The sequence below is a fragment of the Stegostoma tigrinum genome, chromosome 14 (genome assembly GCF_030684315.1).
Source record: "Stegostoma tigrinum isolate sSteTig4 chromosome 14, sSteTig4.hap1, whole genome shotgun sequence".
NCBI classification, from domain to species: domain Eukaryota; kingdom Metazoa; phylum Chordata; class Chondrichthyes; order Orectolobiformes; family Stegostomatidae; genus Stegostoma; species Stegostoma tigrinum.
The window spans coordinates 5,393,169-5,421,115 of record NC_081367.1 but is presented as its reverse complement, the minus strand read 5'-3'; the positions used below and the strand labels follow the sequence as shown (position 1 = coordinate 5,421,115).

General features: G+C 40.4%; 1 protein-coding gene across 7 annotated transcripts in view; it reads left to right on the top strand.

Annotated features, from left to right (window-relative positions):
* septin2 (septin 2) overlaps positions 1–27,947 on the top strand; it is a 105,490-nt gene that overhangs the window by 63,651 nt on the left and 13,892 nt on the right. For 6 of the 7 annotated variants that reach the window (XM_048541813.2, XM_059650953.1, XM_059650952.1 and 3 more), the window contains 6 exons: positions 7,755–7,926; positions 11,616–11,702; positions 17,698–17,821; positions 18,317–18,451; positions 20,035–20,152; positions 26,661–26,762. In XM_048541813.2, the coding sequence (XP_048397770.2) occupies positions 7,755–7,926; positions 11,616–11,702; positions 17,698–17,821; positions 18,317–18,451; positions 20,035–20,152; positions 26,661–26,762 (738 nt within the window). The remainder of the gene's footprint in view (positions 1–7,754; positions 7,927–11,615; positions 11,703–17,697; positions 17,822–18,316; positions 18,452–20,034; positions 20,153–26,660; positions 26,763–27,947) is intronic. The other variant, XM_059650954.1, reaches the window with a different exon arrangement.

Sequence of the window (27,947 nt, the reverse complement as noted above, 5' to 3'; positions counted from 1 at the left end):
CATAGGAGTGGAAGTAAGGCCATTCGGCCCATCGAGTCCACTCAGCCAATTAAATCATGGCTGATGGGCATTTCAACTCCACTTCCCTGCACTCTCCCCATAGCCTTTGATTCCTTGTGAGATCAAGAATTTATCAATCTCTGCCTTGAAGGCATCTAACATCCCGGCCTCCACTGCACTCCGTGGCAATGAATACCACAAGCCAACCACACTCTGGCTGAAGAAACTTCTCCTCATTTCTGTTTTAAATTTACCCCCTCTAATTCTAAGGCTGTGCCCACCTAACGGAAACAACTTGCCAGTGTCCACCCTTTCAAAGCCATACATTATCTTGTAAGTTTCTATTAGATCTCCCCTCAACCTTCTAAACTCTGATGAATACAATCCCAGGATCCTTAGCTGTTCATCGTACGTTAAACCTACCATTCCAGGGATCATCCGCTGGACACGCTCCAGGGCCAGTACGTCCTTCCTGAGGTGCAGGGCCCAAAATTGGACACAGTATCCTAAATGGGGCCTAACTAGAGCTTTATGAAGTCTCAGAAGCACATCGCTGCTTTTATATTCCAACTTTTTTGAGATAAACAGCAACATTACGTTCGCTTTCTTAATCACGGACTCTACCTGGAAGTTAACTTTTAGAGAATCCTGGACCAGCACTCCCAGATCTCTTTGTACTTTTGCTTTATGAATTTTCTCACCGTTTAGAAAATAGTCCATGCCTGTATTCTTTTTTCCAAAGTGCAAAACCTCACATTTGCTCACATTGAATTTCATCAGCCATTTCCTGGACCACTCTCCTAAACTGTCTAAATCTTCCTACAGCTTCCCCACCTCGTCAGTACTACCTGCCTGTCCACCTATCTTCACATCATCGCCAAATTTTGCCAGAATGCCCCCAGTCCCTTCATCCAGATCATTAATGCATAAAGTGAGCAGCTGCGGCCCCAACACTGAACCCTGTGGGACACCACTTATCACTGGTTGCCATTCCGAAAAAGCCTTTTATCCCAACTCTCTGCCTTCTGACAGACAGCCAGTCCTCAATCCAAGCCAGTAGCTCACCTCGAACACCATGGGCCGATACCTTGCTCAGCAGCCTCCCGTGAGGCACTTTATCAAAGCCCTTTTGGAAGTCTAGATAAATAACATCCACTGGGTTTCCCTGGTTTAACATACTAGTTACCTCTGCAAAGAATTCTAACAGGTTTGTCAGGCACGACCTCCCCTTACTAAATCCATGCTGACTTGTTCTAATCTGACCCTGCACTTCCAGGAATTTAGAAATCTCATTAACAACGGATTCTAGAATTTTACCAACATTTTTGCTCTTTGGGTTTTTATTTTTCTTTTGGTTTTTCAATTTTCAGTGAAGTTGTAGTTCTATGTTTCTTCATGTCTGGAACTTGTTACCTGTTTAGACAGATCAATTTGTATTAAAACCAAATTGGCAGAATTTGAAATTATATGCAGCTCTCTCTTCAGGACAGCTGCCTATATTCCAGTTATTAATTTCAACAATGGAGCTTGACTTATTCTGAGTTGCAAATGATGCAACAATCTTAGTTGATCTGCCTGAAATTCCTTTAATTGACTTTGACACTTTGTCAGTACAATTTTAAAAAAATGCTCTTAATCTCTTGGAGTTGCCAGCTTCATGCATTCAAGAGCTTTGAACCATCAGGCAATTGTGTTGTGGCACTTTAGTTGTGCTTGGTAGAAAAATTTTAATTACTTGCAGCAGACAGTGCAAATATGCATTGGAAAGATTTGGATTAAGCAGCATGTGTGGAGAGGGAAAAAGATTGAAGACTGAAACAGTAAATTGCGCACAGTCAGAAAGGAAAGATCGCATCTGGAGTGAAACACCGCACTAGTGTGTATGTAGATGTTGGTGTAGTCCAGGGAATTTCAAGGCAGCATGTGAATTTGGTGCAGAGCAGAAGGGGTGTTTTCTGCTTGCTGCTTTTGCATTTTGTAAGGTTTTTCCACACCTTATATTGAAGCCCTGGCTTGGGGCCCAGCACAAAAAGTGACATCATGGAGTCAGTTCATTGGTTGGTAATGGCTACTAATTTGGTTCATTGGACAAGCATATGGACGTACATGGAATAGTGTAGTTTAGATGGGCTTCAGATTGGTAAGACAGGTCGGCACAACATCGAGGGTCGAAGGGCCTGTACTGTGCTGTAATGTTCTATGTTCTATGATTCAATTTGACTGAAGATAAATGGGGGAAATAGTTACAGATTACACACTAAAACACTAGTAGGAAATTGAAAAAAAACAAATTAAGAACTAAGTAAATAAAGATGTCCGGCCAGGCAATGTGTCACATTTGCATTACTGTTGATTTTATCTCCTGGGTCAATATCTAGAATTCCCCATAACACTACTTGGGGTGTTACCAATCTGACGATCCCAAAGTTGGGAGAAGCAGTTTTGTTTTACTGCTGATGCGTTTGAATCTAATGGACATCTTTCCTCACCACTTCTGAACCCCATCAACATATCTGTTTGTTTCTTTCTCAATGCTTTCCTAGATTTCCATGTATGCATCTATCATTTGTCTGAAATACACTATGTAACAAATTCCATATTCTCTTCGATAACAAAGTGTGGAGCTGGATGAACACTGCAGGCCAAGCAGCATCTCAGGAGCACAAAAGCTGACGTTTCGGGCCTAGACCCTTCATCGAAGACCCTCTCTGATGAAGGGTCTAGGCTTGAAACGTCAGCTTTTGTGCTCCTGAGATGCTGCTTGGCCTGCTGTGTTCATCCAGCTCCACACTTTATTATCTTGGATTCTCTGGCATCTGCAGTTCCCATTATCACTCATCCATATTCTCTTCACTTTCTTTGGATTCAGGTCTAAATGCTTCATTGTTGGTACAAATGTAAAGTCATTGCTCTCTGTTTCTCCCCACTACCATTAAAAGTGTTGACATTTTCTCTATATGTACCTTTTCAAACCCCTTCAGAATCTTAATAACCTGAATTAGACCTCCCTTGTTGTCACATATCTGTCCTACTCTAGCCCTCACATGCATGTAACATGCTTTCCCAGATCTTGCTGATAAGGCCACTGTTTGCACTCTCTGTTCTTGAAAAAGTGTAGTTCACTTCTTTGAACTGCTGCAGCCCATGTCGAGGAGATACACCCACAGTAGTCAAGAAATATTGGAATTTTTACTGGAGAACCCATTCAGCCTACTTTATCCATGCTAGTTGAGGAAAAACTATGGAGTTTAAATTCATCCTGCAGTGCTAAGCCCACTAGGTCTTTGCTCTTCAAATGCATTTCAAATAAGTTCACATTTTAATTAAATTTTGACACCCATACCGAAGGAAATTCCAAGGCAATGTGATGTTGTTTTATGGTGACTCCAATGTACAAGTACTCTGGGATGGTAGAAGTTTTGGGTTTAGGGCAGTGTAGGGAGTCTTGGTATCTTTTTGATAGCACACAGCGGAAGAATTGGGTGCTTAATTTGGGCTGTGTTAATTATGTAGACCATTATGTTCTGGGTGGTGTCGAGCATCTCGTTGTTGGAGTCACACTGGGGGCGGGGTATAGTGGAGCTTATTGAATCACAACTCTGGCTGGCAGACTTCGGCAAATTTGATTTATTTGATGAAAAATAACTGTTTCTGACCTGCATTGGCAGTCATAGGTATTTGCATGGTTGGTTTAGTTAAGTTCCTGGTTACTATCAACAAGATGTTGAGGGATTCAACCATTACCTGTTAAGTGGAGCTGATTAAATTTTCTCAATGGAAATGATCAGTGTCTGGTATTTGTTTGTTGATGTCATTTGCTGTTTTATTAGCCCAGGCCTGAATGTTGTCCAGACCTTGCTGCGTGAACTTCATTTTGAGGAGTACCAAATGGAATTGAACACCGTTCATAAGTGATCATTTCCACTTCTGTTTTTATGGCAGCAAGACCAAAGGCAAAACAGCTGAGGACCCAAAAATACTCCTGCAGTAACATTCTAAAGCTGATTCATATCAGGCTCTAAATGCACAGTACTGCTGTCAGGATCCATGATTTTCATCAGTTGTAGATGTAGGATAATATTTCAGTACTGAAGAAGAGACTTATTGAAGTAGAGGTACTTAGCTCCAACTGAAGTTGCAAAAGTATAGCTGATTTGTGTCTCTGATTAGGTGGGCTGTTGTATTTTCAAATGTAGAAATACAAAGCTGCATGGTAGAGACTTGTACGTGGGCCAAAAAAAAGCAATCCCTGAGCATTTGTCCCCTTGTTGATTGTACAGTTTTACACAAATATGTGGACGAGAGGGTAACTCGGGAGACAATAGGGTCCCTTAAAGATCATTAAGGCCACCTATGTTTGGAACCGCAGGAGATAGGGAAGATGCTAAATGAGTATGTTGCATCATTGTTTACAGTGGAGAAGGCTATGGACGATACAGAATGTGGGGAAATAAATAGTAACATTTTGTAAAAGGAGGTGGTGCTGTATGCCTTAAAATGCATCAAGGTGGAAAAATCCCTGGGAAGTGATTGCTCACCTCTTGCTTAGATATTTGTATCATCGATAGCCACAGGTGAGGTGCTGGAAGATTGGAGGTTAGCTAACGTTGTCAGGTTTGTTTTTCAGGGACTTGATGTAAGAGCAAGACACTGACCTGGTTACAAAAAAGCAACCCTTTATTATTAAGCATGTACAAGCTGAGGAGGATCGCTGTACACGACCCGGCACAGAGTGCTGAGTATTGTGAGTGATTCTCCCTGAACAGCGGACAGTCCCTGCTTTTATACCCTTGGAATTGGCAGATACATAGAACAATTACTACACCTGAGAACAGGATACAGCTCTGATCGTCACAAAGTGTACGATAACGACAGGATGCGATTTCAAGTGGTGACAACTGCCTGGCTTGATTAAAGCTCACTGACCTGGCCATTTCAGCAGAAATGGGTAGGCAGCAGTGTGGGTAGAGCCATAAAGATTACAGTGCTTAATGCTTTTTGTGTTTACAGATGTTTCATGCCCCTACTGTGTTTCACACCCAATCCTATTTGGACAGCAAGTTGAGACAGTGTTTACATACCCCTGTATCAGGAGAGAAGGAGCATAAAAATCCATGGGATGTTAACCCATTAACATCTCATTCCCTCCTTTTTATCATTCCATGATAACATATATCAGGGCTGAGATGAGAGCTACCCGTCTGTCTGTAATAATTCTGCAACAAGAGTTGAGGCATACCAGGAACACGCAGCAAACAATTATGACCATCAAGAAGACAACCAACGCATACATTAGGTATAAGCCCCAAGAACGACCCAGAAGCCATCCCAACTATCCTATCCCAGCTTGGGGTCCTTCTCTGTACTGATTCAACAGTCCTTGTATGGCTTGGATAGCTTGAGTAATATTATAGGATTCATCAGCAACATGGGTAATGCATTTATCCCCTATAATCACTCAGATTCCTCTTTGTTGAGCTAGCTGATAGTCCACTGCATACCGGCTTTGCTGAGCATAGAGCCGAAGTTCGGCTAATTCTCAATTTACTGCTTCCACTGCCAACATCACGCTATTTAGCAGGACGGCAAGTCCACACATTAGGTAGTTTCAATTTTAAGCGGACACCATCCCTGAGGAGACTCCCAAGTGACAGTTCCCAGGAAGCCATATACGAAGGGAGAGCGCAGGGTGACCAGATCCTGCCACTCAGTATAAAACTCCTTGCTCATGGAGTGTGTGATAATTCATCGCTGAGTATTTGCTCGTTGGGGACAAGGGACCGTGAGAGGCCCAATTGTTCCAACAGCAAACAGCACCAGTAAAGTTGGAGTAGCAGTAGAAAAGGTCCCATTGAGAAAGAAAACGAATCCCTTCTTGGCACAGTAGTAGATAACGGACTCACGTACAATCTTGTAACTATTTCAGGAGGATTGACCCTTAAATGGTTGGAAGTCCAAGGAAAATTCGTGTCTCACTAACTTGATTGAGTTTTTTTTTGAAGAACTGGCTCGAAGGAAGAAGACAGAGGTGGCAGTGGAAAGTTGCAAATGACACTGCACTTGGAGGTATTGTGGACAGCGAAGAACGTTACCTCAGAGTTCAACGGGATCTTGATCAGATGGGCCAGTGGGCCGAGGAGTGAACTCCCAACTCCAATGTTCAGTGCACCAACCAATGAAGGCAAACGTACCAAATGCTGCCTTTACTACCCTGTGCATCTGTGACTTCACTTTCAAGGAATTATGGACTTGTAATCGAAGGTCTTTGTTCAGCAACACTCCCCAGGACCTTACCATTATGTGTATAAGTCCTGCCCTGACTTGCCTTCCCAAATGCAGCACCTCACATTTATCTAAATTAAACTCCATCTGCCACTCCTCAGCCTATTGGCCCATCTGATAGAGATCCCATCGTACTCTGAAGTAATCTTCTTTGCTGTCACTGCACCTTTTAATTTTGGTGTCATCTGCAAACTTATTAACCGCACCTCCTATGTTTCACATCCAGTCATTTATGTAAATGATGAAAAGCAGTGAACCCAGCACTGATCCTTGTGGCACATTGCTGGTCACAGGCCTCTAGTCTGAAAAGCATGCCTCCACTACCACCTTCTTCCTTCAAACTAGTTCTGTATCCACATGGCTAGTTCTCCCATATTCCATAAGATCTAACCTTGCTAACCAGTCTACCATGAGCAACCTTGTCAAGTGCCTTGCTGAAGCCTGTATAGATAACATCCACCGCTCTCCACTCCTCAATCCCCTTTTGTTACTACTTCAAAAAAAACTCAATCAAATTAGTGAGACACAAGTTCCTACGCAGAAAGCCATGTTGACTATCCCTAATCAGACCTTGCCTTTCCAAATACCTGGAAATCCTGTCCCTCAGGATTTCTTCTAACAACATGCCCACCACTGTTGGCAGGCTCAGGGGTCTGTAGTTCGTTGGCTTTTCCTTACCACCTTTCTTAAATAATGGTGGCCACGTTAGCCAAATTCCAGTCTTCCAGCACCTCACCTGTGGCTATTGATGATACAAATATCTCAGCAAGGTGCCCAGCAAACACTTCCTTAGCTCCCACTGAGCTCTGGGGTACACTTGAACAATCCTCGAGGCTTAGTCCACCTTTATGCCTTTTAAGCTCTCTAGCACCACCACCTCTGTAATAATATGGACATTTTTCAAGATGTCGCTAATTATTTGCGCGTGTTCTCTATCTTCTATAACCTTTGCCACGTTATTCACTGATGCACAATACTCATTTAGTATCTTCTCCCAACTCCTGAGGTTCCACACATATGCAGCTTTGCAGATCTATAAGGGTCCCTATTCTCTCTCTAGTTACTTTTTTTTTGTCCTTCGTATATTTGTAGAACCCCTCTGGATTCTCCAAGTTGAACAACTGTAGGATACAAACCAACTGTTTTCAAATGTTCATCAATCTACAAGTGTTGCATCCCTTGTGAACGTACTGTGCCATGAAAATCTTTCAATTTGCTTAGGTTTCAAGTTGTTTGTTAAATTTAATGCATTAATCTTGGGTTTTGGGGAAAAAAAGGCAAAGAATTACAAGAACAGTAAATTCATTAAAGTCATGATTTACAGCAGTTGGACCAAGGAGGATTTGCTGCGAATTTACAGGACATTTGCAAATGATTTTTGGAACCACATTTTTGTGAAGGTGGATGCTAAAAGATTAATTCGATGTGGAACCACAGCAGTTTCTAATTTTGTATAAACTAATGTTTTACAGATGCTACAGCAACAGCAGCAACAACAACAGCTGTTACAACAACAGCAGCAGCAGCAGCAAGCTCAATTCTCAAACCCAGAGACTCCTGGCTATGTGGGATTTGCCAATCTCCCTAATCAAGTGCATCGTAAATCTGTGAAGAAGGGGTTTGAATTCACACTCATGGTAGTTGGTATGTCTATTTTTTTTAATTTTTCTTGAGGTTCAGTATTTCTGTAAAAGTTGTTCTTTTCCAGTGTTGGGATGGGCAACTGAGGGTTTTCTTGTTCCATAGACAACGTGTCTCATTGTCAGATTTGGAAGTGCTGAGGCTCATTCTACCATTGGACAATTCCTTGCTCTGGATTTAATACAAGGAATGTTCTATTGGACATGAATTTTTTTTTGTTGCCCCCTGATTTGGGGATAGAGTTGATCAATAGCTCTATTGATAAACAACTCATCTGTCAGTGTGTTCTGGACAGGAGTGAGATCATCAGAGCAGATTTTTGAACGAATACATTTAGCTCTAGCTCTCTGCTGCTTAGTTTAATTTTTATGTTCTCCACCTTGTCTTGTCATTCCTTTCTCAATATCCATCAGAACAGTGAGGTTAAGGTGATTGGCTGGCTGTCTGACTGAGAGCATGCAGAAATGGAGTTTTTATTTGCAGATCGCAATGAGTTAAATCCACATTTGGTCTTTGCTTTATACAGTTTATACCAGGGATTCCCAAAATCTGAGTGTGTTGGGGAGCACTGATTTATATCAATGACTTGGGTGAGGAGAGTGTAGGCATGATTGTTACATTTGCAGATGAGCCAAAGATGGGAAGGAAAGTATGTTGTGAAGAGAACATACAGCTGCACACAAGTTGAGTGGGCAAAAATGTGGTCGATCGAATATAATGTGGGGAAATATGAAATCGTTCATTTTGGCAGGCAGATTAAACAAAGAAAAGCCAACAAAACAGTACAGAATTTGAAGATGTAGAGGTATGTAGGTGTTATAATGTATAAGTCACAAAAAGTTAACATGCAGTTAAGCAAGTCATTAGTGGGCTAGTGGAATGATGTGCTTTCTATGACAGGAATTGTATATAAAAGGAAGGATCAAAATCAGAAATTCTCAGAAAAGCTCAGCAGGTCTTGCAGCATTTGTGGACAGAAATCAGAGTTAACATTTCAGTCCCAGTGACCCTCAGAATGGGCGGTAACTAGGAAAGTATTTTTTACTGCAGAAGATAGGGTGTAGGGACAGGCTAAGGCATAAACAATTGGTTGAGATAGTGAGAAGAACAGTTGGACAGACAAAGGAGTGGATAACAAACAGCCTAGGAGAATGAATAGCTATGAATGGGGACTATTAGTGGCTAATAATGAGTTGTGTTAATAGCAGCCCCTGTGATATCAAGGCCTGGTGTGTGGGGATTGGGTTAAGGACATTGGGCTTGAGGCACCTTCTCCCAAAATTATTGAAGTTGTTATTGAGTCCAGGAGGCTGTAGAGTTCCCAAGGGACAAAGTCTCATGTTGGCACCAGTCTGTTCATTCTCCTAAGCTAATCCTTATTCATTCAATTCTGTCCAGCTGTCCTTGTCTGTATATGAGCTCTATCTCCACCTATCGTTTTAAACACACCCCTCCCACAAACCACCCCCCAAAAATAAAGTCTTCACTAGAAAAAACAATTTTTTTCCCTAGCTACCATCAGTTCTGAAAAAGGCCCTGGACCCAAAATATTAACTCTGATTTCTCTCCACAATTACCTCCTACCCTTGTCTTTATTAGCAGAGGCATTGAATATCAGTATTCCATATGTCTTAACCAACTTATACACTTGTGCTGTCGTCATCAAGGATTTGTAGGCATGTACACTCAAGGTTCTTCTGATCCTCTGTACTTTCAGGGGGTTCTGAGGCTAATAAACATAATCTAAATTATGAGTACTACACACTCAGTTTTATGCATTTTTGCCTAGTGGTACATTCTCTATGCAGCTTTTAAAACTCGGTTTGTGTGGTATTGATTACAGTGAAGATATGCATGTGTTGGTGATGTGTAGAATGTTGTGTAGCTTGGGTCACAATTTCAGCCTTGGCTACAAATCTTTCATCTTTTTTGTACTTTCTCTGGGCCTTTGTTCACGTGTAGCCTTGAAATAAACACTAATGTTTTAACTTCTATCTCTGACATCCTAGCCAATCTTCAATGCGGCAGTGAAGGAGGCATTTTTTATGGTGTCACATTTCAGAGGCCACTTTATTTAAGTTGCTAGAGCTAAGAGAGGAGAAAAATCAGTTTTGAATTTTACTGATCTTAGCTAGTCTGTCTTGGACTGAATTTTTCACCCAGCCTTTCTGTTCTCAAATCCACAGCCATGAGATGAACTCTGCGCATGGAACCCGGCTGTAGCTGGCATAGGCCATTAATTTGGGTGGGGGGGGGGAATATACAATTCGAAGCGATGACGACAGTATAAAGTGCCTTGGTTTACAGTGGTCTGCATTTGTGAAGTGCATTGGCATGACTGGGTTGAATACCGGCACTCTGGGTGTGCTTCTGATGGGAGGATGGAAATTTAGGTAGCGAAGTAACTCTGCGGTTTACAAGAATGAAAGATCTAATTCAGGTGCATAAGATGCTAAAGGCCAATAATGAAGTGGATGTATAGACGAAGTTTTCTCTCCTGGGCAATCTAGAACAAGACATTATAGTTTTAGGATAATGGATGGCAGATTTAAAACATAATTAATTCTCTCAAACGATCATGAATCTGTGCATTCACTACCTCCATGTGGCAGATGCTGGGACCTTGAATAAATTTGAGGAGATTTTGACAAATAACGGGTTAAAGGGTTATAGAAAGTGGGCAGGAAAGTAGAGTTGAGACTGACATGAAATTAGCCATAATTGTATTAAATGGCAGACCAGGCTCTTGGGGCTAAATGTGCCTAATCTTCCTAGGTTTTCCTTGATTTTCACATTGTGGATGTGCACTGAGGTGACATGTACTAAACAAAACATGTCTGTGTGATGATTAGAAAAAATACATTCTACCAACAATTGCAAATCCTAAGGCTTTGAGAAGTTTATACCTGGTTTCAAGTATTGACACCTAACTGTCAGCCCTTTGGAGAACCGTGCACTGCCTTTCAGAGGAATAATGAAGAAACACAAATGCATAAAGCACCCACCCATTCACCCCAACAATACTGATCAGATGTATTAAATTTAATTTGCCACTTAACTTTCGGACTGGACTGTTCATATTTTTCTCTTAATGTTTACCTTTTGATCACTGAGGGCTAAATTTCAAACAAATGTGAAGTTCCAAGATAGTGATATAATTTAAGAAGAATTTAGCAGGGGGCTACACTCTGTATCTAAACCAAAAGTCATTGACGTTATCACTAAACACCAGAAGAAACCACAAGGCAGCGTTGTAACTATGATTATGATCATTTTCCAAAAAGACGTGATTCCCATTTACCGACAATCTAGTTCCTCCAGAGTTCTTTAGAATGCATTGAGGACTTTATAAACAGGCTTCATTTGGGTAATAAGTTTATATGAGCAGTTATGATTTCGATATAAACTTGAGGGCCATCAATCTGCCTTCTGTAGATTTGATGTAGAATCTTGCAGCTGTCACTTGGGAATTTTATGTGGACTGCTTGGAGTTTGAAAACGAGACAACAGTTATTATATTGGCCTGCAGAATTTCAACTTGTAGATTTTCAGTTGCTTGATTTTTCTCATCAATCTGTGTAAAAGTTGTAAATTTTAAGCAGCAGCTGTATGCACTGATGGATATAGTTCAGTTTTCCGAGAGTCTGATTATCAGATTATCATCTATTTTAACTTGCTTGTTTTATATGTAGGTGAGTCTGGCTTGGGCAAATCGACGTTAATAAACAGCCTCTTTCTGACTGACCTCTATCCTGAGAGAGTTATACCTGGAGCTGCAGGTAGGGTGCCGTTGATGTACCTTTATATTAGCTGTATCGTTAAACACACATACACATTATTCAAACAGTGTTTGAGCTGAGAGAAATGTTGGTTACACATGGGAGAATCTAATTTGATATTAGTTTCTGAGGAGAGGGGAAGAGGAGTTTTCCTCATGAGCTGTCATGTTAGTAGTAGTTGGGTAGATTTGTGTGCTACACAGATCACAAATATTCGAGTGCAGGAGGAGGCCATTTGGCCCACTGGCTTTCTGAGCAGTTTAACTTGATGTCATTTTTTTCCCCCCGTAACCCTGTTTTTGTTTAAATCATCAAACGCAATCTTGAGCACCCAAGTGAATTTCCGGTCAGTTCACTCCATAGTCTATCTACTTGCTATGTGAAAACACATTTCCTCACCTCTTAACTTCTTTAAAACTCTACTTTATGGTTATTGATCAGTTTAGAAGTGGCAACAGTTTCTCCCCATCCACTCTGACCATGGTTTTGCAAACTATCATATCTCCTCTTAGCTGTCTCCTCTCTGAGGAAATCAAACCCAACCAAAAATCTTGACCCCCGGCAGCGTCTTTCATTTCCATGATCGATCAATAAGTTCTCTCAATCCGTCTAGCTGTTTAAGGCTTTACTGTTTATTCCTTTGTACGGCTGGGTACAGAGCATCCAGAAACACACAAGTTGAGCGTTTCTGTATTCCTCGGAAGAGCTGCACACAACAGGTTAATACAAAGGCATTTTTATACTTTTCTTAAAGCAGGGTACAAGGCGTGATCGCACACTTCGCAGCCTAGAAGCCGTTTTGTTATGCTAACTTGTATCGAGAAGCCATTTTGTTGCTGTCTAAGTTATCAAGAGCATACATCAAGCAGTTGCTCCTAGCTGCAACTAGTCACGCAGGCGCAGGTCATGAGCCTCCATATCCTAGCCTAGCCTGTATCCAAGTTTCAGACTTTCAACACCTCCAATCTATCCTTATATCTGCCCTGGAACCATTCTATATTTTGTTCCTCCAGCACTAGCGAGACACCTCACAAAGAGTTCAGTCCTGGTTCTGTACAGGTGTCCAGTTTGTGTAGGTGCTGTTTTTCCCCAGAGTCACTTAAGGAATCAAAAGCTGTCCTTTGTGCTCCATCTTCCCAGCCACACAGTCATCAGTCATGTCTTCCCATTTCTGTACTCATTTGTATGTGGCACTGGAAATAATCCGAAGATTGGCAAACAGGACCTCCTGAAGTAGTAATTTTCTACCTAGCTCCCTAAATTCTAGTTGCAAGACCATATCACTCTTTCCCCTCATTAATACCAATATGGACTATGATCTCTGCCTGTTCACTGTCCTGTGATATCACTGACCACAGCACCAGCGAAACAACAATTGTCTTGGAATCGCGTGCCTGTCTATTCCCAAAACTAAAGAATTCCTTGTCAGTACTGTCGTTCTCCTTCTTCTCTTCCCCTTCCTATACAGCTGGACCACCGTGATGCCACAGCTTTTGCTCTTGCTATGCTCATTCAAGGATCCATCAGCTCACTGATGTACAAAATGAGAAACAAGTTAGTGAGTGGGATTCCTCTGGGGTCTTCTGCAGTATCTGCCTGTTTGTCGTCTTCCCCCCCCCCCCCCCCCCCCCCCCCAAATGCATGTGGGCTCATCTAGGAATTGTCCACTGCTCCCCACATGCCACAAAGTGGACTTTCCACTTGGTCATGACTTTAACTTGTACTAAATTACTTACTTACTTACTTACTGTAACTTGAATTACAATAACCTTACTTTTGTGCTATTAACAAAACTAGAGATTAGTACAAATCAGAATTTTTTTTCACCTTGCACTCAAAGTAGCTGCTCCTCTTGTGCTCTTACAATCTTCCTTTATTCTGAACTAGTTTGGCAATTAGTTTTTCAAATTTGTTGCAGTTAAGAGTTCCCTAATGCATCTGCTGAGCAACTAATCAATATATTATTAAGGATCATTAACACACAGAGCAAAAAAAAAATTGGGATGAATGGGGTTTGAGTCCATTTATAACAATGTTTTCAAATTCACTTCCCTCACTCCACAGGAAATAGAGGATTTAAAAACTACTGGGTGTGAATTTCAACAGATCCTTAAAGGCAAGAGGACAGTAATAAACAAGGCACTTATGAAAGCAAATGAAATATTTGCCTTTTAGTCCAGCCATTGAATATAAAAGCAAGGAGGCTATGACCGAGACAACACGGTGTGAAGCTGGATGAACAGTGGGCCAAGCAGCATCAGAGGAGCAGGAGAGTTGACGTTTCGGGTCGAGACCCTTCCTCAGAAAAAGGGTCTCAACCTGGACCGTCAGCCTTCCTACTCCTCTGCTGCTTGGCCTGCTGTGTACATCCAGCTTCACACCGTGTTATCTCAGATTCTCCAGCATCGGCAGTTCCTACTATCTCTGTAATGAGGTTATGACAGACTTGTGCCTAATACTAGTCAGGCCAGAGCTGGACTAGTGTGTGCAGTTCTGGCTGCCACACTACAGGAAGGATGTAATTTAACTAGAACGGGTGCAGAGGAGATTCACCAGGATGTTACTTAGGCTGGAGCAATTCAGCTGTGAAAGGCATTAGATAAGCTGGGGTTGCTTTTCCTTACAGTGGCGAAGGCTGAAGGAACCCCTGATTGAGGTGTACAAAGTTCTGAAGTGTGTAGGCAGGTTAGAGATTTTATTTAGAAAAATAAACTTTCCCCTTAGGGGAGTCATTAACTGGGAGACTCAGTTTTAAGGGAAGGAGCAGGGGGTTTTGAGGGGATTTGAGAACCTAGAGAGTTGCAAATCCCTGGAATTCCACCTAAAAGGGTGGTAGAGGCAAGAACCCTCAGACATTTTAGGTAGTATTTAGATGAGCACTTGTAATGTAGAGGGCTAAATGTTGGAAAATGGGATTAGAATAGACAGATGTTTAACCGGAACAGATACCATGAGCCAAAGAGCCTCTTTCTGTGAAATGAATTTTATCTCCGATCTCCTGATCGCTTGGGCTTCTGGTCCTGGTAAGAATCCTAGTTTGCACTGTTTCTTGTTCTTGTTGAAGTACATACTTCAGTTTTGCTTCTATCTGCTGCTCTAGGTCTCTCCTATCAGTATGATTTCTTTCAATGGTTTGTGGCCTCTTTTGAGGGCCTGTTTGTTCCTGGACCTGCTGCTCAAGATTACACTGAGGTTTCTCCACTCCTGTTTTTCTACTTTGACCTCCAGAATAAAAATGTTACTCTGGGCAAGTAAGATCTCAGAATGAACCTTGTCCTATCAAGCCATGCTTTGATTTGTTTTTGTTTCATTTTTAACTAAATGGTCTATCGCTGAAAAATGAGCATTGTTGTACATTTTGCTTCAACAGTAAGAAATTTATTAAAGGAAACAAAGACAAAATATAATGAACTAAACCATCTACTTGTACAAATTCAAAGATTTTGTTAAACACTAAGTATAATCTCATAAATCCCAAATCGTTTCATAAATTAAATGAAAATCAGTATTTGTTCTGTACCCAAAATACAATTTGTACACTACTCTCATCAGAGTTCCTGTATCTAACACCTTGGTAGGTTTACGTCACTTGTGATTTTGACTTTTAGACTGGAATTGCAGGTAGCTCCAGGAAGAAGCAATTGTATACCTGAGGTTCAGTGTTCTCAGTTTTCAGAAACCTCTTCAATCTTTTATCCTCAAGACTTCTGATCTGGGACTAATGCTAACTTTTCACTAAAGTAACGTAGTTCAACTGTCTATCCTTTCTCCTCCAACCCACCTCCACCCACACTCTCGTTTTGCTTGGCTCTTGGTGAGAGGATCCATTTTCTCCCTTCCATTGCTTTAATTTCTATCCATTTTTTACAGCTCTTCTTTCACCACAATTAGCAATCCCTTTGTCTTCTGTACTGAATTACTACAGCACCGGTTTCCCTCATTGCTCCTCTGCCTGTGTCGAAAGTATAAAAGCTGCTATTTTCTAAACCTTCTTTCAGTTCTGAAGTCGTCGTATTGGACTCACGATATTAACCCTGTACGTCCACACGTGCTTCAAACTGCTGAGTTTCTCCAGTAATTTTAGTAAATTGTCAGTTTGACATTTGTATCTGTGTAATGTTTGGATATGAGAAGTACCTGGTGCCTCACTATTTTCTATAATTCCTCTAGATTTTGAAATTATGTAATCCATACCAAGCAACCTTGAAGAGTGTACCCAAACAATCTGATTCCCATGCTTTACAATTACTATTTTTCTGTCTTTGCCAGTAACCTTTTTTTGAGTACCTTCATTCTTTAAAACTCTCCCTTGCTCTTGACTAGCCCCATGCTCCTGTCGCCCCCAAATTGAAACTGATTCTGATGGCCTTGCCTTCCTCCTTGAGGCTCACTAAATTCTTTGAACCTTTGGCTTTCGTGAAAGCCATTCTCCTGCTTGCAGTCTTTTCATTTAATTGTAGCACCTTTCCAACCTGGAAACTGATCAATATTACTCATATGATTTGAAGGTTCTCAGCAAACTAACTGATATGGACTATACCCTTCCACTACCTGCAAAAAAAATTTTAGCATGTACAGCCCACATTGGTGCAGATAATTTTTAAGTTTGGCTGATCTCCCAGCGTTTTGAACCATTTTGTCTGTCACTGCATGGTTCTATTCACATACTCCATTTGTAAAATGTCTTTCTGCTAACATAAGTCGAATTGTAATGCTCACATTTAGGCCTCTGTAAGTTCACCAGTAATCTATCTCGCTTGCGTTCTCACTCGCGCTCTCCCACCCCCACCCCGGTCCCTACTCACTGCTGCATCATCTTGTCCAAAATTTATTTTCTTATCTCTCATATGTATTATTGTTAACTGATCAATAGGGTTGCCAAATCTGTGAAGACAAAATATTTGATTCTTTATCCCATGCCCTTAACTCCGTTGCTCGATATCAATACCTCTTTCTGTGGGGCAGACATGCTGTTTGTTGTGATTACTGTCTGTCAGTATTTCTTTCAAATCTCATATCTATCACTAGTCTCTTTCTCTTCCTTTATTTCTGTATCCTTTGCTGAAAGTTTTAATCTTGTAGAAGATAGGTGATTAAGTTGCCTGTGCAGTTTTAATGCTTCCAACGTTGTCTTCTGATTTTTTTTTACTCCCTGATGTCAATAACTGTTCATACACCTCTGTGGAGCAGGTGGAACTTGAACCTGGGCTCCTGGCTCAGAGTTAAGGATACCAGCACTGCATCACAAGAGCCCCACATGAATCAACTATACCCTGAACATTTCTTCTGGGGTTGATTTAGTTATTGTAAATCCCAAATTCTCGTCACCTCATAATTAAAAGTGTTTAGTCCTCGTTTCTATTTAGTTACAGTTCTTCCTTTTGTAGCGTTACCAATGAGCCATTCTCTGCCAATGTTCTACTCCAAAAGATAACGATTTAAACAAAATTCCAGACTAAACTTGCATAGCTTCAATTAGCTACAATCATAAACTCATTTACTGATTTCTATTTCCCCATATTTGTGTAACTAATTCAAGCCCTTGGTCTATCCATCACCTTTTCCCTCATTCCAATAGGTCTCGGGCATTCCTCCAGGCTGTTGTCATCTAATGTATTAACACAATGGGCATAGGATGTTTCCACTTGTGGGTGAGTCCATGATTAGGGGACACTTCTTTAAAATTTCTAGGACAAAGATGAGGGGAAACTTTTCTTGCAGTTTGAGAGACTTTGGAGCACAGTGTCAGAAGGTAGTGGAGGTGGGTCATTGAATATCTAAGGCCAAGATTATTGTTCGGGGAGCAAAGGATTATCGGTGTAGAATTAGAATGTGGACTTTGGAACATATTGATTGGCGATGATCAGAGGAAGATTAAAGGGCCAGTGGTCTACTCTTGATTCCAATGCTCGTTATATGTGGAAAAGTCCAAACACTATTAATGAAACATCAGTTTGGCTGCACCGTGGCTCATAAGCATTTGTCTTTATTGCAGAGAAAATTGAAAGAACAGTCCAGATTGAAGCTTCGACTGTTGAGATTGAGGAACGTGGTGTGAAGCTGCGCCTGACTGTGGTCGACACACCAGGATACGGGGATGCTATCAACAGCCAGGACTGGTATACTAGCTTGTTGTAAATTGCAATTGGAATGGCTTTTGTGATCCAAGTTTCAACAAGCAATTGTTTAAGTTTTGGCTTCTAGTGATCTGTTATCTGGATGGTCCTGCAAGTGTCACAAAAGTCTATGTATCTAAGAACAGTTTCTGCCATTTCTAATGATTTGTAAATCTGCATATGAGAGGCGTTGCTGCTGTGCTCACGCAATGATGCACACCTGTTTTATTTTCAACGGCTGACAGCTGTAGTACATACATCAGTAGTGTTGTTGACATTGGCACTGTCATGGGCTGCCATATCTGCATTACTGGGATTTCTGGATTAAATGTTGAGCATAATATGATTTGACATACTGAGTAACTTTGGAAGAATTGCTGCAATATCCACCTCGTAGATATCTTGTAAATCACTTAGATTCCAAGTTTAAGTTTTTTTTTAATAGAAGGTTTGCTTGTCCCCGTCCAGTTTGTTGATCGTTGTTTTGATATTTTACAGTTTTAAGACAATTATTTCATATATTGATGACCAGTTTGAGCGGTACCTTCATGATGAAAGTGGATTGAACAGACGGCATATTATTGACAACCGGGTCCACTGTTGCTTTTATTTCATATCTCCTTTTGGTCATGGGTAAGTTTGATTCCTGGTTCAGTGTAATAAAATAATTTGATACTGATTGTCACAGGAAACACTGCAGTATAGAAGCGGAATGCCTCAGTCATTGTAATGTTCATTTTGATTCAGATTATTGACATGGCTCAAACAATCAATTGAACTTTTAAAGTATTGTGCAATTGTACATTTAATCTCTTGCCAGGAATGAAAAGTTTGGTGAATGCAACTGCAAACTTTTTTGGCATGAGTGATAACCTGGTCAATGTGCCTCCTGAAATGAGAATGAGAGAATCTGGTGTCTGCCCATAAAATTTTTAAAATATTATCAATATCGTTTTGTTATACATTCTCTCCCTTTCCATGGACCAAGCATATTGAAGGAAAGCTCCAGATTCGGAGCCTCAGCAGTGCTTAAATTTGTGTGTCAGCAAACACTTCTCATTATCTGTTTATAGAATCACAGGACACAATACAGAAGGGGGACCATTTGGCCCACTGTGACTCTGCCCCTTCTCTGCAAGAACAGTTCATCTAGTTAAGGTCCTTTTTTCCTCCAATCATATAATTTTTCTTGCTCTTCGGACTATATTTATCTAATTCCACTTTGAAAGCTATGGTTAAAAGTGCTTCTACCACACAATCGCCGATTGCGTTTGAGACCTTCAAGTATTTGCTCTGGTTATATAAAAGTAAAACCTTTTTATGTTGCTATTGCTGCTTTTGTCAATCACCTTAATTGAATAACCTCTGGTTCCTAATCTGACCAGTGGGAACAGTTCATCCCCATCTAATCTGTTCAAGACCCCTCATGATTTTTGAATACCTCTATTCAACATATCCCTTTTCAGCCTTCCTGTATCTAAGGAGAAAGGTGTCAACTTCCCCAATCTTTCTGCACAACTGAAATTTCTTATTTACGAAAATTGCTCCAGGAAGTTTTTCTACACTTTAATACTTGCACATCTTTGCTAAAATCTGATGTCAATAACTGATGGCTATGCCAGTTGGGGCTAAGCTAGAGTTTTTTGAAGGATTCACCATAACTTCCTTGCTTTTGATTACTCTGTTCCTGTTTATTAAAGCAAGACCCACATGCTTTTATGGCGCTCTCAAACAGCTCTGGCACCTTCAATGATTGTGCTTCCAGCTTTAGATTTGGATTCCCCAGCTTCTTCCTCTTGTGTACTCATCTCAGAATTGTATACTTCTATTCCCCTTCACTATTCTTCCTATCAAAATGAATCACTTTGTATTAAATTTCATCTGTCACGTTTGTCCATCTGTTTACCAAGATGTCCATCCATGTCTATTTTTTGAAGATCACCTATACTCACAGTTCATAATATTTCTAAATTTTCTTTGCAGATTTTGAAATTGTCTCCTGCACACCAAAGTATATGTCATTAATATCAAAAGTAGGGGGCCCTGACAGTGATCCCTACAAGCATTGCTTTAGTCTGAAGACAGTTATCTTCCACTGCCATTTCATGCTAATCAGCCAATTTTATCTCCAAGTTGCCACTGTGCCTATTATTCTATTAGCTCTCACTTTGCTCTCAGGTCTGTATGGTGTATTATCAAATTGTACTTTTTTTTAGACTGAAGCCCCTGGATGTGGAGTTCATGAAAGCTATACACAATAAAGTGAATGTTGTTCCTGTCATTGCAAAGGCAGACACCCTTACACTGAAAGAAAGAGAGAGACTCAAAAGAAGGGTAGGTACATTAACAAGTGTTTGGAAATTTACAGGGTTTCTCAAATTTCATGTGAAGAAATTTGAGCTCTATTATTAGTGTGAAATTGATGTACGGTGATGATGCCTCAGTCTCAGGAGTGACATCTTTCCATACCCTGGTCTGTTGGTAATGTGTGTTGTCCTTGAACTTCCATTCATGAGCTGTTTAGAAGTTAGCTGCTTGTTTCTCACGCTCTGCAATCTCTTTCTATTTAAATACTATTCCAGGTGCAAAATTTCACAAGAACACTTCTATCGAATATTCATTTACAACTGAAGAACATGACACCACAGAGAACAATCTCTTGAAATAATGTGCTGAAGGTTTATTCAGCCAAATGCAGCACATTGGACTTGTCATGGTTCTCTGTCTAAGTTCCCACACAATCAGTTTCTAATTCAGTCAGGATTTGGAGCAGTTACATAGTGAGAGGCATAAAGATGACTAAAACCATAAGGTCAAATTTATTGTTTAAATGGAGCCCACCTACTTCCCCAGGTGGTATCACTTGTGAAATTTTGCACCTGGAATACTATTTAAATGGAGAGAGACTGCAGAACTCGACAACTCGGCAATGTGGACATTCTGGTACATGAGTCACTAAAATTAGTACGCAGGTAGAGCAAATGAATAGGAAGGTAACTGGAATGTTGTCATCTAATGCAAGACATAGATGTAAAAGTAAGAATGTTTTTTCTGTAAGTTTGAGACCAACTGGAGAACTGTGTGCATTTTTGGTCTCCTTTTTTGGAAACTGATGTAATCGCATTAGAAGCCGTTTGGGGAAGATTCATTTAAATGCTTCCAGGCATAAAAACTTGAGGAAAGATTTGACACAATGGGCCTAAAATCATTGGAATTTAGAATGAAAGGCCATATTGGAACATAAAACCCAAACTGGACTTGATAGTATGGATACTGCAAGGATGTGTCTCCCAAAGAGAATGTAGAGCTAAGGAATCTGGTTAAAAATACAGGGCCTTTCATTTAGTATGGCAATTGGAACAAATTTGATGTTTGTTAATCTGTGGAATTCTTTTGGAAAGCAGTCAAGACGGGGGTCATTGATTTATTATCGCGTGTACCAAAGTAGTGAAAAGCTTTGTTTATGAGCAGTACAGGCAGATGACAGCAAGCAAAGGATGTACAGATCAAAAAGACATTAAGGCAGACAGGTTATATTATTTGAGGCTAGAGTCCACTCAACAGTCTGATAACGGCCAGAAAGAAGCTGTTTTTGAACCTGCGTATGTGTGTATTCGGGCTTCTGTATCTTCTGTCTGACTGAAGAGGTAGTAGGAGATCATTACCAGGGTCCAATGGGTTTTTGAAGATGTTAGCTGCCTTTCTGGGGCTACAGGCCATGTAAATACAGCCCATGGGGTGAAAGATTGGCTTCTGTGATGGCCTGGGCTGGGCACACCACCGTCTGTAGTTTCTTATGGTCCTGAGCAGAGTAGTTTCCATATCAGGCTGTTATGCACCCCCAAAGTATGCTTTCAGTGGTGCATCTGTAGAAGTTGGTGAGGGATCTTATGGACATGTCACATTTCTTGAGCTGCCTGAGGAAGAAGAGGCATTGCTGTGCCGCCTTGACTGTTGCATTTACGTTGGAAGTCCAGGACAGGTCACTGCATATTTTAAGGTTGAGTTAGATGGTGTTTGTGGAATAAGTCACAAGGTATAAGATGTACACCGTTGAGTTCGCCATCCAATCAAATAACAGCAGACGCCAGGCCCCAGATCATCGCTCCCTACTGCCGTTCTGAACGTGTTCACTAGAGACTGAGAAAGTCTTAAGTTCCAGAAGTGTTTCAAATATCAGGTTTATGAACAGTTTGTGCTTGTTTCTAGATGGAAGAGTTGGGTTCCCAAGTATTTCTACCTAGTTACACGGCCTGTATGTTTTGTATTGCCATCCACACTGTTGTGCAGGAAACCATTATAAAGATCTACTTCTGGGTTTTCCCAGAATATCACTGTTTGGAGTCAGGGCAAACGGCCAAAAAAAATCCCGCTGGTGTACTGTGTAGGAGTATTGGTGACCTCCCTCATTTGGATTGAAAAGACTAAATTTGTGATGAGTTAAAATGAGGCTAAATAAGTTGCCTAGCTTTAGCTGAAGAGAGTCTCTCTGAAAAGAACCTCCTTTTGACAGACAGTTTTACTTGTGCCAGTTGCAAATTAGGATGGCAAAAGGGTCAGAAACCCTCAGGAGCTCAAGGATCACTTTGGATTCATTCTGAGAAAATTGAATGCTTACAAAAACGATGATGCATAGCATATAGCTCTTCCTTGAAGTTTTTTCCCCAATTTTAGTCTAAGAGTATGAAGCAGGTGAACATTCCATTCTGTGGTTTAAAGTATAAGTTGGCTACAACTAGTGTTTAGTTGATTTGAGCCTTAACCTTTTTCTTTTTGTTCCAGCACATGCCTTTAAAATATGGTGGATGGTATCAAAGTGGTAATGTCACTGGACTAGAAATCCAGAAGCCCAGACAAATATTTTGGTGTACAGGGTGAAATTTTATTTCGGACTTGTTATTAGATTCAAAATCTAGTATGACAATGTAACCACTGTTTGCCATTTTAAACAAAATCTGGTTGGGTAGTATCCTTTTGGAAACAAAGTCTGCCATCTTTGTATGTGACTCCAGACCCTCTGAAATGACCTCTAAGCTACTTTGTTAAATGGCAATTAGGGATGGGAAATAAACGTTGGTCTAGCCATTGATGCCCACAAGCCTGAATGAGTTAAACAAAAGTGAAATCTTGAGACGCCATTATTCCAGCTATTAAATAATGTTCAACTTCATTTTAAATGTTACTGGCTTCTGTGGAGATTATAATGCGTGCATATGATCAATGTCAGATGGCTAATGCAAGTAGGAACCAGTTTGAATCTAGACGATTTGGCAGGAAGTTGAAGAAAAAAGAAAGTCAAAGAGAAAATATGGGAAGAGAGCCAATGGTTCATGTAAAAGGAATCCAGATATTGTCCATAGATCTTCCGAAACTGGACGGACAGTAAGAAGAGGTGGGAGGCTGATTTTTGGTTTCAAAAAAACAGAATTTTATGTGAGAGACAGATGTTACAGATGTGTGGGAGAGAGAGAGAGAGATAATGGGAACTGCAGATGCTGGAGAATTCCAAGATAAAATGTGAGGCTGGATGAACACGGCAGGCCAAGCATCATCTCAGTAGCACAAAAGCTGACGTTTCGGGCTAGACCCTACAGATGTGTAGTAACTTAGTACAAGGAAGAAGCCAGAGTGAAAGAGGAAGACAGGCTAAGCATTGCTAGAAGAAATGGGAAAAAAAAATTGGCCATAGGTTGTTGACTTGCTCGCTGAGCTGGCTTGTGTCCGTTCCGACGTTCCGTCACTGTGCTAGATAACACAGTGAGGCTGCCATGAAGCGATGTTGTTGTACTTCACTTGTAATTTATACTGTTTGGTCTGTTATGCTGAGTTGTGACATTTCTGGTTTTGTTCTCTATGGGTTTGTATATGAAGTCCAATTCCATATTCAGGAAAAAATACTGACCATACCCAAAGTTATAAATCACCAGGGCCAGGGGGAATTACATATGCGCATGCTAAGGGAAGTAAGGATGGAAGCTGCAGAGATACAGACTGTCACCTTCCAGTGTTTCATGGGTGCAAAGTGGGTACAGAGGGCTGAAGAATGCACATGTTCTACCCTTCAAAAAAATTGGAGGGATAAGCTACAGGCCAGTCCTTTTAACCTTGCTGCTGGATAAGCTTTGTGAAAGAATAGTGCAGTACAAAATTAAGTCATTTGGACAATGGTGGATTAATTATGGTGAGGTGGAATAGATTTGTTGTGGATAACTTGCATTTAGCGAACTATTTTATCACATTGAGGGTTTTATGACAGTAACATGATTGTGTGTGTATAGGCTTCTAGAAGGCATTGATAAGGTACTACATGATAGGCTTGCTAACAAAGTTGATGTCCATGGAATAAAAGGGACAGTAGCGTTAGGGGTCATGATTATTTACACACACCTTTCTTTCTGACACTTGGTTGATTTAATCAGACATGAAAATGGTTTGCTTCAAAATTTGAAGTTGCTCTGATAGGACTGTACATCATGGGAGGAGTCAGTTTGGCCCACTGTGTCAGTAGTATCCACTACTTCCTGCCCCTTAGCTAATTTTGTCTTGATGTTACTACCCATAAATTTCACTGACACATTTTGAGGTGATGTTTTGTTGAACACTGTGCATGGTTGCCTATCTATGTATAATCAACTGCATTGGCCTTATTACCGCTGCATAAAATTGCACTGAGTTTGGTCCAATATGAATTAGCTTTAGCAAGTCACTGCTTAAATGCACTTGAAAAATGTTGTCTGGTTTGGGTTATGAAATTGCAGATTTTGTCACGAGGTGTTGACCTGCAATGGCTGGTTTATCCCCTTCCCTCTTTTTTTTTTAAACAGAGCTTTCCAGTCCTTTAGCTACACATCCAAAGGAGGATTTGAAGATTATGACCAGTTACTCCACAGTTTCCGCTCATGCCTCCCTTGCCAGATATGGATACATCCCAGAATCCACACTGAGAAACATTCTTTTATCTACTCCATGTCATTTCTGTCCTTATTGCTGTATTGACGGCATCCTCTTGGATGAAAATTAGTTACGACTAATCTTTTAATATCGGATGCATTTGTTTTGCTTCCACAGATCTCTTTTGAGCCATAATTACGCCCACTGTTTTCCGATATGTCTTGTAGCAGTGTTCCCATTTATTTAACTGCAAATATTTTCTCAAGTTAACTGTGCATTTATTGCTGGGTTGTGTTTGAAATAAACGAAGTGAATTTTCTAGTGAATGAGTTCTGGGAACTGACTGTGTAACAGGGTCAATAACATTTTGAATTCTGTGGGACCAAGTTGGAATGCTGAATTGTGTACTTTTGAATTTCATTTGTGGAATGTAGGTGTTTTGGCTGGGCCAGCATTTCTTGCCTGTCGTCAGTTGCCCTTGAGAAGGGAGTGGCGAGCTGTCGTCTTGAACCGCTGTAGACCATTTGCTGAGGGTTGACCCACAGTGCTATTAGGGATGGAACTCCCTTCCAGAAACTGTAGTTTTCTAGTTGACTGGCTACTCTGTTACCAGACACTTAACTCCTGTGGACTTCCAGTGCTATGAGCATAGTATTACATGCATTCAAAGGCCAGTAAAATAGACCAGTATGGCCCATCATTGCCTAACCACAAAATAAAGGAGGGCACAGAACAAGAATGTATCTATTCCTAGTCTGGAACAATATCCACTGTCAAAGTGTTGACAATATGTCATATGTTACATATTATTTGAGGAGAGCTGATGACCTAGTGGCGTTATAGCTAGACTGTTAATCCAGAGTCCCAAGTCATGTTCTGCAGATCCGGGTTCAAATACCACCATAGCAAACTGTGGAATTTGAATTGAATTTTAAAAATCTGGAATTAAGAGTCTAATTCTCAGTTGTCAGGCAAAACCCATCTTGTTTACCATTGCCCTTTAGGGAAGGAAACTGCTATTCTTCCCTGGTCTACATGTGATTCCAGACCCCCACAAATGTGGTTGACTCTTTACTGCCTTCTGGGCAGCAAAACCCTCCTCCTGTAAATGAATTTTTAAAAATTCTATGGTTATTAGACTCTTCAGTGAGCTCTTGTACTGGAATAGAATTGTAATTGATCCTTTGTAGTTGGTGGAGTATTTACATTCAAACTAATAAGATGGTATTTCATAGGAAATTTCAGCTGGTTCTTATTGACTGAGCCTGAAATTTAATAGAATGCAAAATGAACTAGTGCTGCACAGGATAAATAGATAGATATTGCGGGTGGAGAGGGAATCAACAACATGGAAATGGGCCATTTGTTTCACAAGGTCTATGCTATTGGAAAAATCCTTGTTTCCTCAGCCTTAATGTTTAGAGCTGAAACTTCAAAACCTAAGTCTAAGCAAATCACCTCTGTAGCTCCCCTAAGAAAAGCTTGATACCAGTTGTCTTTCTCCATTAATTGTATGAAAGCAAACTGAGTAAAATGTGGAAGAATTGAATGCGTACTTGACTCTGTTATTCCGTCATTCTGCCATGAAGCTGGCTTAATGATTTGATCCCATATCTGAAGCCATTTTAAGAATAAGTTGTTTGTAGAGAGAAATCAGATAGACTGAACTGGAGAGCTTTGTTTGTAGCATTACATAAGTATGCTAGTATGTATCTTTTTGTAGATGTTGCTAATAAGCAAGGACATTGATAGGAAGAAACTGAATTGTCTCATGAAAAAAGTCCTAAAGCCACTTTCTGTATTCAGTTGCCATTGCCTATGAGCTTTATGATATGAAGACAGCTCTGATTCCCAAACTTAAAAGTCTCAGTTGAATTGCAGTTCTTTAACTAGCTTGAGGCTTAATTTCTGAGCTAAGCCTCCTTTGTTAATTTCATCTGTTTTTTTTAAGATCCTCGATGAGATAGAGGAACACAGTATTAGGATATACCACCTTCCAGATGCGGAGTCTGATGAGGATGAGGATTTCAAGGAGCAAACCCGAACCCTTAAGGTACTTAAAAGCAGGAATTGAAACCTGAACTTGTGATTGATGGACAACTGGCAGGGGAGACGAGGAACAGATTTCTTGCTGTTGTATTGGGAAACAGTCAGCCTTGTAGGTCAACTTGCACCTGAAAATAAGTGAGCTGCTGTCCAAATAGTAATGTTGGGCCATCATTCATTTGACATCATCTGAGTTTATTTCTTTTCGCCCTCAGTGAAATAACCTCTTGTTGCAGCCATGTTTGGGTTGGTTTATTCTAGCCATTGTTAACAATTTAAAGAAAATGAATTGGTCAGTTCCTTTAAGGTTGCATTACATTATACATGGGCCAATATTGCATGAAAGTTTCAACTGTGAATTCAGACTGAAGGGTAGAATTCAGGAAGCTTCACTCTACTAATAATGTAAATATAGTCCAACTAACAGTTTGAAGAATTTGGGAAAAAATTGGCTAACACTTTGAGTTGGAAATCTGTTGATTTCTTGCTGAGAGTCAGAGTTGAGACTTTGTCACCTTCTAGACTAATTAAAAAGAGACTTGATTCTGAGAAGAATCAAACAATTCCATTGACATTGAATAATGAGTTAAATAAGTGATTTTTTAAAATTATTTAGCAATTCCTAAGAGCTTGTAAATCATTGTCTTCCATTAGTATAATTTGCCAGCAACATTTCAACAGAACAATAGCAGAATTTGCAAAATTAACTACTGTCATGTGGAAAATAGAAATTTACAGATTTTCTCCATTTTTGGATGTACCTGAATAGTCATTTTAAACTTGAGCAATGTTGAATGAAGTAGTAGATATCTTTCATTGTTTAGTGGAAGTATCTAGAGATGATTGAATTTCACACACCAAATGTGTTGATCTGATAACTCAAATATACAGTTTTGTGGGATTTCTTCTGTAGTTGATTGTTACTAATACCTGAAATACAGCAGAGGCAACACTGGTGTAGTGATCCTCATTTTAGCTCAGCATCTACATCTAGTGCAATAAACTTTCAAATGGAAATAAAAATCATGTTTAAAATATCTAATCAATAAACTTTAACCGTTGCTTCAGTTGCCCAGCTAGCAGTCAACAGCTTTAAGTTAATAAGACAGCTTTAAATGAATCAATCCGCATCCATTTCTGTGAACTTTACACAGTCATTTTTAAGAAGAAAGCCTCTTTTTGCTGCTAAGAC